Source organism: Telmatherina bonti, assembly GCF_933228915.1.
Source record: "Telmatherina bonti genome assembly, chromosome: 10".
In the NCBI taxonomy this organism is placed as follows: domain Eukaryota; kingdom Metazoa; phylum Chordata; class Actinopteri; order Atheriniformes; family Telmatherinidae; genus Telmatherina; species Telmatherina bonti.
This window is the reverse complement of record NC_136628.1, coordinates 22,800,811-22,815,303: the sequence shown is the minus strand read 5'-3', so window position 1 is coordinate 22,815,303 and position 14,493 is coordinate 22,800,811. Positions and strand designations below refer to the sequence as shown.

General features: G+C 39.0%; 1 protein-coding gene across 1 annotated transcript; it reads right to left on the bottom strand.

The window, feature by feature from the left end:
- Positions 1-508: 508 nt before the first annotated feature.
- On the bottom strand, positions 509-13,829 carry LOC306761211 (dixin-like). Its single transcript, XM_079247315.1, has 21 exons — positions 13,692-13,829; positions 12,831-12,960; positions 12,522-12,647; positions 11,709-11,940; positions 10,754-10,855; positions 7,398-7,492; positions 7,207-7,307; positions 5,297-5,380; positions 5,000-5,053; positions 4,807-4,857; positions 4,621-4,725; positions 4,395-4,448; positions 4,232-4,303; positions 3,991-4,062; positions 3,808-3,873; positions 2,242-2,391; positions 1,814-1,871; positions 1,625-1,721; positions 1,236-1,344; positions 900-979; positions 509-817 (listed from the first exon to the last, which is right to left on the bottom strand). The coding sequence occupies exons 1-21, from the start codon at positions 13,752-13,754 to the stop codon at positions 808-810; spliced, it is 1,911 nt and encodes a 636-aa protein (XP_079103441.1). The 5' UTR covers positions 13,755-13,829; the 3' UTR covers positions 509-807.
- Between the last annotated feature and the right edge of the window lie 664 nt (positions 13,830-14,493).

The following is a 14,493-nucleotide window of genomic DNA, read 5'->3' as shown; positions in this document are numbered from 1 at the left end:
ATGTCTGTCTGTTTCTCCATTTCAATAAACAGTCACAAAAATACGGACACATCTCCACATGACTATTGTGCCCCTCTCCACTGCCTCATACAGGATTTGAACAAAAACATTAAAAAAAACACACAAAACCATAAAAAGTACACGGAATCTGATAAGTGTTTCTGTCAACATCAGGTCAGACTGGAGATAATGTGCAGCGCTTAATCTTTAAATGTTCAACAATTATTTTGTCCAAACACTTTTACTACAGTAAAATTTCATTTTCAAACTAGACTTTTGTCCTCCATATTTTGAAATAGTAACACTGTGCATTTACTTCACAAAAGACAAATGTACCAGACAAAATAACAATGGAAAACATCTGTAACACGTAATCTGGATGTGTATGCGCTGAAGCTATAGCTGATACACACTGAGCAACACTAAACACTGAAAAATGATATTTTTCTACTTTCCAGTGCAAACAGTTTGCTTCAGCTACCGCCACAACAATACGACTGTGGTTTTTGATCAAGTTCACAATAGTGGCCCAGACTACTGAAGTCCAGTTTACTTGAGCTACAGCCTGGCAACACAAAGAACACCATCGGCTTAATAAGGCACTGAGTTATATGACTTAAAAGGCATCAGATACAGATCATCCAGATGGAGAAGGATTAGTCTGGTTTCGTACCAAATCTCTCTGTTCTTATAGTATCGTGCTACAAAGTCCAGTCAGCTGGTACCCTTGTTCTGAACAGGTTCGATGTGCCTCTGGGATGAAAGTAGTCAGGAGCAATGAGAAAAAGATGTGTCCACAGCTTGAAACTACACTGGCCTGGGAGAAAAAAATAATGATTTGAGTACCTTATCAGAGTCAGGAAGCTGAAAGGAGAGAAACAAGCTGAACACATTGTTACCTCTGCTCCCCAAGGTCCCCTTCCAGCCAGGCCACGATTTTTCCCTCCCAGCCTGGAACCACGGCTCCATCCAGGAATACCTGCATACAAATAGACTTTATCTTGATATATGAACACTCAGGTGACTCCCTTATTACCATTAGAACCCACTTCATCACAGAACAGGGACTCGTGGTTCTGTGTCATTTTTCAAAGTGCAGAGCAAAGTGCGTTATTGCTTCAAGCTGGTGCTGCTTAGAACATCAGGTATAGTAGTTGTTACCCCAAAACAACCCTTCACTATTATTAATACGTAATCTACTGTACATTCTGCCTCTCTTTGCAAGTTCCTCTTACCTCCTCCTTCACAGTGCCAAACTCTGGGTCCAGAGCTTTGAAGTGGTATCTGAAGTTTCCCTCTTGGTCAACAGCTGCCTTAACATCCTTGAGAGTTATCTCACCCAGCCTGTAAGATGTTTACCAAGTAAATCGCTTATATTGTTGTTTTATGTCTTTTAACTTTATTTTGTTCACTTATGTTTTATCTAGTACCCCAAATTAATGTCTGGGGAACATCAGCTTCAGCACTGAACACTGCAGAATGTATTATCTATGTTTGAGGAACAAGAGCCCAACACACACACACACACACACACACACACACACACACACACACACACACACACACACACACACACACACACACACACACACACACACACACACACACACACACACACACACACCTTTTCTGTATATTGATCATGGAGGGTGTTGGGGATTTTCCAGTGAAATAAAGGATTTTAGTGGAGGAAGGGGAACCACTGTTAGACTGGCAGTTTTCTGGAAGGAACAACAAAAGCATATCTATTTAAAAAAGTTGAAACATTCACTGGCTTTATAAATGCATTTTTGGGACATATTGGAAACTTTACTTGTGGAAGCCCAGGAGTCCAAGTCTGTGTGTTTGCGTCTTGGAGATTTACCCCTTCCCTGGATACGTTAAAAAAAAAAAAAAAAAAAAGATGTTGACAGCTACTCATTTATTTAAATCATTACACTTTTCCAAAAATATCTCAACAAAAGTTAAAGTAAATCCACTTTGTGGAGCACACTTTAAAATGATCAGCTGATCACTCACCACGTCAGGAGCTATCATTTAAATCTCCCCAAAAGTCCTAATTACTAATTTCAGTAACACGGCAGTGTAAATAGCAAGTTCATGTGACACCAAACAGCTTTGGCTGTCGTCCCGTAAAATACCACAAAGACTTCGGTTGTTTTACGTTTGGCTCAGACTTAAACAGCAAGAAACAGGCTGCAGCAGTTAAGAGTAAGATGCACATGTGTAAAATAGCCATACCCTGTGTGTGTGCAGAACATGCAGTCTGTCGATGAGCGATACTATTCCCTGCTCCAGGGTGTCCAGTGTGTGCTGTTGTGGGTCGTGGTCTCTGAAGTTGTTCCTCAGACTTCTCAGTGAATCTCTGAGCAGCTGAACCTCCTCGGCCTGCTGCCAGAGGAAACAAACAGAAACTGCGTTGAAGACATAAATACAACAGACTCCAAAACTGTTGTAAATTAGCAAGAAAATGCAGAACGAAGCAAAACAAAATAAGAATGTAATGATTCACAAATATCAGAAATAAATACTTTTTAAAAAAATATATAACAGCACAAGGCTGCACCAAGGTCACTGGTTCAATCCTTGGCTGGTTTGGTCAGTGGCCTTTCTGTGTGGAGTTTGCATGTTCTCCCCATGTATGCGTGGGTTCTCTCTGGATACTCTGGCTTCCTCCCACCATCCAAAGACATGCATGATAGGTTAATTGGTCACTCTAAATTGCCCCTAGGAGTGAGTGTGAGCATGAGTGGCCCTGCGATGGACTGGCAAGCTGTCCAGGCTGTACCCTGCCTGTCGCCCAAAGCCAGCTGGGATAGGCTCCGGCTTCCCCGTGACCCTGAATTGGAATAAGCGGTTCGGAAAATGAATGAATGAATGAATATAACAGCACACGGAAGTTCTCAAGATCCCTGAGAAACCTGCAGGGCAACCTTGATTTGGCACTTGGAGACACTTCAGACATTTTACCATTTCATAAAAACATTGTGAATTTTTTTTTTTTTTCAAATGTCTCATTTCATTTGTAACTTTGCCTCAGTCCATTAGAGAAGAAAGACATGCTTTTCTGATCAACTTCAAATATGAATTTGCACGCGAGAACTACAATCTTTCGCTTTTGGGGTTTGCATGTTGCAGTGACCTGAAACAAAATGATTAATGAAATGCTCCTGCACCTATACAGTGATTTATTAGAGAACGCTGTTTGTTTTCAGCCTAGTATTGTCCTCAAACCCCAAAATAACTGGCACTTAGTGGCTATTTTCAGCTGTACTTTTACACAGCCAGTCTCTCTACATGCTACTATGTGCTATAAATAAAATATTTAGTCTTTGCAATTTTACATTGAAGAACCCTTCTTCTGAACATGTAGATGGTTTTTATCAGATTGAGGTGCACTTTTTAAAAAAAAAAAAAAAAAAACACCAAATAATGTAAATGACATGTTGCTAAATCAATCAACATGTTGCTCCCATCCACTTCCAGTTACACTAATGTTTCAATGAAAGAGTAAAATATTTCACTTTCAATATTGTGTAAGTTTTTATGCAGAACTGTGCATAAAAATATAGTTTATCATTGCATTTTGTTTTTATTTACAGTTTTCTGCATCCCAGCTTGTTTTGGAGTTGAGGTTTTACTTTGTTAAGCATTAGCTGTAACCTTGTGTAGTCTTAGATTACAAGTATTGTCATTGTCACAAGCATAAAAGACGGGGATGGTGGGGGTGTTTCTTGGGTTTCATGTGGTGAAACAGCAATACACCCTTTGACTGAGCACCCCTCCGTCAATAGAAACAGTGATTACCCCTGACATGAAGGGAGCTGAAGTTCCAGAGTAAGAATATCCGTTGTTTTCTGGACTGGTGGGGATCTGAGAAAGACCCAAAAGAAAAAAAGGAGTTGAAAGTCATCTAATGTATATCTGAATTGAGGACAGATTGATGCGAACAAGAATAACTTCAAATGGAAAGCCCATAAAAGCTGTTACCTGCTGCAGATTTTTCCTCATTAGATCCTGCAGCACGCCATTTTTATGCTCCAGTTCTCTTTGCAATTCAGTCTGCCAGAGCAGCCACAGTCATTTGTCAAAACACACACTAGCAATTTTAACATAGGCAAAAAAAAACAAACAAACTGAGATCTTGAATAAGTTTTTATTTATCACAGCCTGGATTGTGATCTCTTTATAGATTAATTTACATCTTTAATCCAGAAAAGCAGAGACATACCTGGAGTTTTTGGCTATCCTCAAGTTTATGTTTTAACATTTGAAGTTGCTTGTCCTTTTGTCCAACATCCTTCTGAACCCAACCAGACAGAACAGATCAGACTCAATGCGGCAAAGTTTACTTACTAAACTAAGTTACCAGACTACTGAACTGAACTTGTCACCTTGCATTCACCCCACAGCTGGTTGCATTCCTCTAGCTTCCACTGCAGCTCCGCCTGCAACAAGTCGTCACAAAACGAGGGACATAGCATTACACCTTTCAAATACAGAAAAACTGTAAATAAAAACTGTTAGAAAAATTAATTTCAGTTCATTGTTTTAACAATGGTGCATTCACTTAAACAGAAAAACAACTGCATTTCCACAGGAGCTGAACATATTTGGTACATTCTGGTTGTTGAGTTCATCCTTCGTCATGCTGGCTCGAAGAAGCTCCTGCTTCATCTGCAGTATTGATGCTTCCTGAGTACACAGCCTTTGTTGCTGGGCGTCCTGCACATTGACAAACCACCAGGAAGATGATATTTAAGCTGGCAAATTCTCAAGTATCCAACTACAATGCAGCAGTCTTACCTTGACTCCCTGCAAGTTTCTTAGATCTTGCTTACAGCGCAACAGTTCCCTCTGATGCAAACACAATAAATAAACCATTAATCACAGAGTGCATTCCCAACGTTTACTCTCAGTAGTAAAACAGCAGAAGAAGAAAATCTGATGCAGACAATCTGGAAAAAAACAAAAAAAAACAAACAGCAAATGTTCATACCTTCAGCTCCCGGACTTCCCCCATACTCTGATCAAGGCGACTGCGAATAACAACCTGGAAAGAGGGTAAGAAGAGGTGTGTGGGAGCAGCAATAGAGTGAAAATAAAGGGAAACCGATACCCGTGTCATTTTCTGACACACACACACACACACACACACACACACACACACACCCACACCCAAAGTTAAGATAATGCAATGTGATCTGCGGTGAACAAACAGAGAATGGAAACACACAGCAAACAGAGTGAAAACGGAATCAAAGGCTGAGAAATGTGGAGAAAAACGTAAAACTACCAGCTGCTGCTCAGCATCTCTTGGGTCCAAAGCCAAAGACAAATCCTGTCCATCCTCGGGAAGTGAACCTTGCAGCAACAGTGCCTGCAAAAACACAGAGCAAAATGTGACACCAGGGCATAATTTCCACTGAACTTACAAAGTTTAGTTGCTGTGACCACTTCAAGAGTAGACAGTTTTAGAAAAGCAGAATCTGTGATTATTAGACCATGCAGGCGTGTGGATGGTGCAGTGTAGTGGATTTAAATAGCTTAGAAATATGTTAAAGAAATGTCTCAGCATCCCATCGAGTCAGGCCCCTTTAAAGAAACAAGATACGGTCATGGAGGAACACAGACACCACCCTGCTTTCCTGAAGTAGCTGGAGCTGGATGGTCTTTGCAGTGCATTGTTGCTCCATAAACTTCTTTCTATTTTACGATGTTATTTTTGGCCAGAAGGCTGAAAATGAAGATTTCTAAGATGGGATGTCAAAAACTGCTAGTTTATTTTATTTATTTATTTCGAACAAATGAAAGAAGATAAGAACTGTTGAGGAGGACTGACTACAGATGCTTTCATTATGACAACCATAACACCAGTATTACATAACAACCTGACCCAGAATAATTTGAGCAGACACATTTCTGTATAATCATAATGATCACAGTGTAGAGGTTAAATGTATTAAACACCATATAATACCACTTTATTTATAAAGCACTTAAAAAAAAACAAAAAAAACACTACTGACGAATGTGAAATACAGAACTTAAAGAAGACTGGTTGAGAGTAAAATACAGCCAGAAAATAAACCAAATAAATAAATAAATAAATAAAACAGTCAAAAAGAAGTTCATTAAACAAATAAAACATCTTGCTTTGGGTTAAAGGCCAGGAAGTAAGAGTGCTTTTTTATGAGATGTAAAAACAGTGAGTGGAAAAAGCCTACATGTGTTGGTAAATTCCTGAAAGTTCAAAACATGCATCATTTTTAAAAAGTTTATAATCAAACATTTTCCAGTCTAAAAGGTGGATTGTCCTGCTGGTATCGTTTCGTCTGAGCAGCATGACTTTTGTCTTAACTGGAGTAAACTGACAAATACTACATTTGCATGATTGCTCAAATAACTTATTTATTTTTCTTATTTACAACTGTTCGATCTTTTTGTTGCAACAGACAAAAAGAAAATATCGCAAATAATTCAATTTCCCTTATTAGTGAAAACAATTTGGACGAGCGAAGACTGACATTAACTTGAGTGACGTAGTAAAACAACCCTGCATCACAATGGGTATAACTTAAAGGCAGAGTATGTAAGATTTCAAGGCGATTCTTTCCACCACCAGGTCGTGAGGACAACCACAAAACTGCTACCTCCACAAACGACCACAGGTTGGCAGTAATGAGCAAAACTCACCCCTCACTCCTTGCCAGCTCCAATGAGGGCAGGAATCGCTTGTGAGCTGTAGCTCAGAGCCGCTTTGCAATAAATGGGCTTATACTCACCCTACTGGTGGAAAAAAAGTACTTTTTTTTACTGGTCAGAAAACATTCAAGAAGGGTCTTTGTCATTAATTAACGTGTAATTTAATAACGCATCAAATATGGACAGACTGGAACCTACATGTTTAAAAAACTATCTAATTATGATTATAGTTATTTTTTATAGTTATTTTATTTTGAAAATCTTACATACTCCACCTTTAAGGGAGGAAATTTTCAACAGTACACCATAAATGCTGTAATAACAGTGGCATCAAATAAACAGAAATGGTCCTTTAATAGTTGCAATGAATTACACTGTCTTCCCAATACCTAAAGAGAAAAAAAATTCACAAGTTTACACCTTAAAGGATGAAGATCAAAAAGAGAAACCATCAACAGGGGAGGTCTTCAGAATCCGAACCAAACCCCAGTATGCCTGTACCTGTAACGCAGACACCATTTCACGCGTCTCCTGGACATCCTTCTCCAAAGCGTCTCTTAGAGAATCCTCCCAAGTCGTCTCTGCTTCAACGTGAGATGACTCTGCAAAACATAAACAGATGCAAACACACATTATAGTGTAACCCAAGCCAGAATGCCTTGATGTTTATTGACAAATGAAGCATAACGTACCGCTGCTCTCCTGCTGCTGACAGTCCTGCTGTGGTCTGTCTGTGTGGTGGCTCAGCTGAGCTCTTGGGGATGACACTGGACTGACGATGCTGAGGCTTGTGGCAGACCAAACATTAATTAATTAATTGGACAAAACCATTATTTATAGTCCAAAACATTCGCAAGAAACATGCAGAGTGAACACGCTGTGTGCTACTACATAATTCTTTGACAGCAATGACACTTTTTTTAAAGAAATTTTTCATTTGTAAAGAAGAACTGGCACATGGATGTGAGAGTCTTAATAAAAAAAGAGAAAAACATTTTTAATAAACCTGAATTGCAAACATTCAGCATGGGTATGGATTCACATAAAAAGACATTGAATTAAAAAGGGAAAATTAGACAACAAAACCAGACAAGTGTGGATGTTTTCTGGCAGAATGACTATAAGTGAGTCATTGTTGCTTGAGCTTTTTATTGTCCTCTAAACTAAACTGCTGCTACAACCAGTAACTACAACAATAGTCAAATCAGCTCAAACTGATTTACCTTTACTAATTATGATCAAAAGACAATTTTACTTTTCTGTCTTCACCATCTTAGGCTTGGTAACGGCTCAGACTATTTGCTATAACCCAGAGTTGCATACGACTGAATCATCTGGACCAGACTTTAAGAGTTTAAGTGGTCAGCTCCCTAAACTAAGTCGATGTAATGTCCAAAAGGAGCTCAGAGAGGAGCAGAGCAAATCGTAGTTAGGAAATTTTGACATTGTATTAACTTCTGCATACACATCCAGCCCAGCTCAGTCCTGCAAACAAGACTAAAATTTCCACAAGTCTTTTTTTGCAACATGTCCTGCCTCCTTTATGCTCTAATAAAGAGAACCGTGTAAACTATAGTGCTGTTTAACTTACACACACAATACACCATTTAGTCATAGTTTGAGGTCTGTTGTATTGGCTCCTGTCATTTTTTTGTTTCTTTTTTGCCTTGAAACCATCCCCAAAAGAAGCCCAGCTAGCCCCTTCAGTGACGCAGAGTGCATAGTGACATAAGAACATTTACACGTAACAAAACATTGAAGGAAATGTTAAAATATTTCTGAAAACTCTTTGGAATTTCAAATGCATTTAATGAAGTTCTGTATTGTGACTGAATGGAGGGACTGAAAAAGGAAAGAAAAGAACTAAACAGTAAAAAAAAAAAAAAAAAAAAAAAAAAAAAAAAGTATCACGAGTATAGTCCATTATTGAACAAAACGTCTCAGCTAACTCCTGGCAAACTCTGCAAAATTTTAACAGTTATATCAAAACAAGTATAAATCAAACAACTTCAGATCAAACACACACCCTCGCAGCCTTACTGTATTTCAGCTTACCATTTGATCTGCGTGCCCCCCATTATGGACTACAGGTGGTTTGGCCTGCACAAATCCTACGTTCCAGTCTATGTATCTCCAGAATCTCAAACTCATGACATTTTACAATTTTGCTTGTGCTCGCAAAGCCCGCCCTTCGCCTTCAAGCTGGCAAACAGTTACCGTGGCAACCAATGCATCAGACATCGTTTAGTTTCTCTCACTTGAATGAGATACGCAAAAGCAGCATCAGGTTGTTATAAGTAAATACAAACTAAAAATAAACTAAGAAAAAAAAAAAGGCATCTTTTGAAATAAGTGACTAAAAAACACACACAATCAACGGTGCTGGGAAATATCCCACCAGGGAACAGAACTTTATATGAGCCATGTGACTGGAAAAGAATAAGGCAAATTATGTCTTTTTCTCCATCGTTCGTTTGTGGTTTTTCTCAGATGTCTTTGAATCAACACACAGCAGGATAATGCTTGCAGTGCTAAGACCACAGTCATATGCTCTGTCAGGCAAGATGGTACAAACGCACACTAATAAACCACAGAAAGTAGTCTTCTGTGTGGAAAAAGGGTGGAGAAAGAAAGAGTTCACAATGGCTGGAGGCAGTTTTTAATAGCGTACAATTTGCTACAAAGTTCACCGTCTTCTCTCTATATTAATACACGCTACATTCTGATGTAAAATACTTTCCATAAAAAAATACAGACGACCATTATCTCACAATGTCTATCCTAGTTTTACCATGCAATACTCTAAAGATGATTTATGATGATTTTCCATTTAAGCTTGTCAGTATTATTGATACAAAGTGTTGACCAAGTGCTGGATGACTGGCAAATTTGTGGAAAAGAAGCAACAAATGATGTGTAAAATGGGTGATTTTGTGTGTGAAGTGGAACGTACAGGAGAACAAGAAAGAAAACATAACCACTGTCCTCAAGCCTGTAACCTGATTCAAATTTTAGATTTGGTTAAGCCGACTAATACAAGACATGACACTGTGATGCATCCCACTGGTCGGGCTTGTAAAGGTTTCACTAAACATTCATTACTATAGTTCAAAATGCTTACTTAGTCTTCTACTAAAGACCTTAAACTTGAAATGAGTTACCGTCTGTTTCATTCCACTAAGACTTTTACTAAACAATGGTAGTTTCCGTCTTATGAGGCGACCTTGTAACATTTCCCCTCCAACTATGACTGTGTTACTACACAGTGGCTGCGTTCATCCTCTCTTGCACTTTCATTGCCTCAGCTCAAAGACCACCAGCCTCAGGGATTAGTGGGGCTGGAGCCAACAGCAGACACCACCCCTGTGTCTGTTTAAAGCTTATTGTCTCTCCATTGTCTCACATATAATCCCCTTTGCCCCCATCTCTCCCCTTGTACCGCTGGCCCACATATGCTTTTTTTTTTTTTTTTTTTTTTTTTTTAACCTAAGCTATTTTTTTTAAAGCAAGTTAGGTTCAGAGCTGGGAGTGAAGTTAAACTTTTAGGGTCTATTATGTACATAGATGCAGATCAGCTGTTTATCTCCCAACCTCAAACCCTCCCTTGTTTAAATCTTGTAAGAAAAACTACAGCTGCTATATAAACATACAATGTCCGATCCAGAGTCAGTGTCTAATTCAGGGGTGTCCAAAATTGGTCCTCAGGGGCAGCTGTCATGCAGGCTTTCCATGTATTCCTGCTTCAACACACCTGACTAAAATGAAATGGATCATAGCATGAAATGTTATGACCCATTTCTATGAATTTTAGTACAATGACTCATTAACTTGGGTCAGGTGTGTTTGAGCAGGGATACACCAAAAACCTGCAGAATTGTGGCCATCAAGGAGTGGAGCTGGACAGCCCTGGTCTAGTTTGTTCCTTTTGGTTTAATGCATAAAAGCATGCTGTCTAACATGAAGACATGAAAAGGAGAGAGATAACGCTGTAATCCTCACACAAACCCAGACTTATACATCATAATAAACCTGGATTTGTGCAGATTACCTGCAAGGCTGAAGGTTGTCCTGCTCGTCTGTGGCTCCTCTTTCATACTGCTCAACCAAGGCACGAACACACACACTCTTTTCCCCATCCAAACCCCAGCCGCTGAAAGATAACAACACAAAGAATGGGTAATTCACTGACAAGCGAAAATGAATACATGATTTTGTTAATGTGCTTGTTTCAGCTACCCTGACAATGAGAATTGATTACTTGTTTGGCCAAAAGAGGACAGCAGAGACTTTCAGACTATGTCATCTTGCATTATACACAGTTGCAACAGCTGCTCCAATAGACCCGAATTCACGAGAAGACTGGAGACAAATTCAGCTATACTGCTACTAAAAAGAAAGCTAAACCAAGAGTCAGAGTCTCTTAAACACATGAGCAACGCTTACTATTGCTAGGATAAACGTAGGTGTAGTTGATCAGCAGAATTACCATTTCATCCATATTGCAGCTCCATTAATGATGTTATCAACTGTTAAAACATCTGTGTGACATTCTGCAATGACTCTACACCATACATGGATAGTTTAGCTTTTTGGATGATTTGTGCAATTTGTGAGTGTGCATTAAGCAATGATGAAACGGAGAAAGATATTTTGTTTACGTTTTAAGTGGCATACAATTGATAATAATTGACTGAAAAAACATTAGCAATTTGTCAACAATCAAAATGCTTTTTTTTGTCAATTAGACCCCTGCTATATGAAGAATGTAGTGAGACTGTATATATTAATAAACAATTTGAAATAAAAGCTAAAAGCTGAGCCTACAGCAAGTGAGATGAAACATATCAAAAAGTGCCATGGTTCAGATGAAACTACAGATGCACAAAATTTGAGTGATCAAGCAAACATGACTTGACAGCTACATGATTATAAACAGATTTACAAAGGTTTATCTGCATGTGTATGATTGTGGTTACAGTCAACAGCATTACTAACTGGTGTACCTGTGAATACGTGTGGCACGTGTAGCTAGGGAGGCATCCAGTCGAGCTGTTGCAAGTGCAGCGGCAGCACCTTGAGCTAGTGCAACAGTGGAGTGAGGGTTGTGGCTGGCATTGGCTCGCGTCAAGCCCCTCCCACTTCCAGAAGCAGTCCTGTGACTAGCTGAAGGTTTGAAATGAGCTGCCAACGCCAGAATGATCCTCATTACAGATTTCAGATTACCATCAACAATATCTGAAAACAGAAAAGGAGCACATGGCGGTCAGCAATAATATCTTCATATACGACACCTGATTCAGCGCAGGTGCTCTGATTAAATGACCACCAAAAAGTATCAATTATAAATTGTTTGATAAAAGACCAATCCAAAAAGATGGTTTTAGCAATTTTTGAGTAATTAAACAAACATTTCTTGCTTTGGAAAGGGGGATTATCTTAATTTGATCAAATGTAAGTTGTCATGACGGTTTGACTGGCACAAGAAGGAAACCTACTGGTATAAAAAGTCAACTGCACCATGACAACTAAATTAAAAAAAGACTGTTTTAGATGCAGATTGTTTGGGTCTTGCGGGTTGTTGGGTGGAGCCCGAGTGAAACTGGCAAAGCATGTACCAGCTTTTTTTTTTGGTACATCCTGCAGAGTGTCTATTGCATTGGAACCTGAACATCATGAAGAAATGTTGCTTATTTCACCAGTCAGTAGTTTAAATGCTGCAATTAAGACGTGTATTCAAGTTCAGCAGCCAAAAGATATCAGGATCAGATGAATAAAGAGAAATAGAACATGAGACTCAGAAGCTGTTTGTGTATTACCTTTTGCAGATATGTGTGGCATGCAGATGTGTCTGGAGGAAATGAATTGTAAGACTTCCTCCACATTCTTCCTGCTTTCCTCTTTGCTTTGCGGAGGCACATAAACTCTCTCAAGCACCTCCCCAGCTGCCAAAACGAACAAAATGAAAAGTAGTACAGATGTATCGCATAAGAACAGTTGGATAACTATTAGATGATAACTACAAAATGCTTTCACTAGTTAATTATTTCATTCTAACAATTTTTGTCCAAGAGTTACTTGCCTATATATTACACTTTTGACAGTGAAATGTGCATGTGTGTATTTACCAACTATCTCTATTAGTTGTACGAGCACAACTCCATCCTGAAGATCATGTCTGAGGTCTGTAATAGGCTTCAGGCCCGGTTTCCTCTTCAGCTGAGAGTTCACCCAGGTAACATACGCAGCCAGCTGCTGCTGCATATCATCAATCAGATGTATACATCCAACAAACCAGAGACCGGAGACAAACACATACAACACTGTGCTTAGTGATGGGCCACACATTAAGGTCAGACAAATGAGAGCCTTTGTTTACTGTACTGGGACAGATGAGAGGGGGCTGGGTCAGCTTATTCTCACGTTAGCTCTTTAGAATATTACTTTTCCTGATACAGATAGGTCATTTGATTTATTTTTCAAGGTTAAAAAAAAACAAAACAAAACGAAAAAAACACTTTATCACTTTTACTTGTAGCCTATAAGTCATGGTTTACCAGTGTGTCACGTGACAGACCGTTGTCCGGGATACGCCACAAAGAAGCAAGCATTTTGAACACAACAGAAGACATTTCATTTTACCCTACTTGTTCTGCATGTTGTCTTATGTCACCCTGGAGCAACGTGGTGTCCCAACAAGTATTCATTAAGGTTCTGGCTGCCTGGGTTGTCTCATTGTTGCGCCTCGTCTGTGTTTTTTTGTTTGACTTTTTTTTTTTTTTTTTTTTTGGTCGAACAAACTAACATGCGAGATGGTTCGAGGTCAATTTTACCGGAAAAACTAAAATCGTTGCTTCTCACGAACGTACCGCCTCTTTATCCTCTCACAGTTGTTGAGAATCAGCTAAATGTGCCTGTCTTCCGCTTGGTCATGTATAGCTTGGCAAACTTTGCTCTCATTAATAGTAGTAACGGTGGGTAAACGTTACCTCGTTGTAGCCCCCATGAAGAACCTCATCAAGCAAACTTCCTCTTGAGAGTGAAGCAATCATCTTTTAACTCGAAAACCCATTTAGGATTTCTAGGCAGCTAGCTTTTCTGGCTGTCACGCCGCTAACTTCAACAAGGGCCTGATTACCATCACTGACTAGTGTCGCACTACAACAGACGTCAATAAAACCCAGACAATTGATGTGCCGTATGGCATTATCCACCGTTACTCTGCAGCAGACTCTTGTGAAGTTACTGCGTCACAATGGCTGCACAACTTCCGGTTTGAAAATAAAACCACATTTGATAAATTTTTCCAGAAGTCGTACTTTTAAAAACATGATCATTTTATTACATTATGCCACGAATAGCCATTTACGGATTCAAACGTAATCTATTTGGACAAAGACAGTTGTCGTTTGTACAGTTTATGGTATTGAAATGTGCAGAGCTGCCCATTCATGTGAGTCAGATGTGTTGCAGCTCATACAGTCTATGGTTGCAAGGAAAACTCATATGAGCACTACTTTAAAGAATCTAAAATAATTATGACACTTTTATTAGGAAGCTAAAAAAAATAAGCTAGGTTTAAACAATTAAATAGATAAAACAGAATCAAGTTAAATGACAGAATTAAATTAAAATAACAGATTTGGACCATGTTGCTTAGTAGATAGTTAAGTTTTGGCAGCCACATTCACTGAGTCAACACAGTTATAGTCCATTGGAGCATGGAAAACAGCTAATAGGGCCCAATAATATTTGTCATCTGGTTGTTATTTCAATTTATTGAATTTATTC

What these genes read in the sequence shown, in the direction of transcription:
- LOC306761211 (XM_079247315.1), bottom strand. Translation starts at nt 13,754, where the DNA reads ATGATTGCTTCACTCTCAAGAGGAAGTTTGCTTGATGAGGTTCTTCAT. An exon ending in GACAACCTTCAGCCTTGCAG is followed by an intron (nt 7,493 to 10,753) that starts GTAATCTGCACA and finishes GTCTGCCACAAG; the next exon opens with CCTCAGCATCGTCAGTCCAG. An exon ending in ATGTTCTGCACACACACAGG is followed by an intron (nt 1,872 to 2,241) that starts GTATGGCTATTT and finishes TAACGTATCCAG; the next exon opens with GGAAGGGGTAAATCTCCAAG.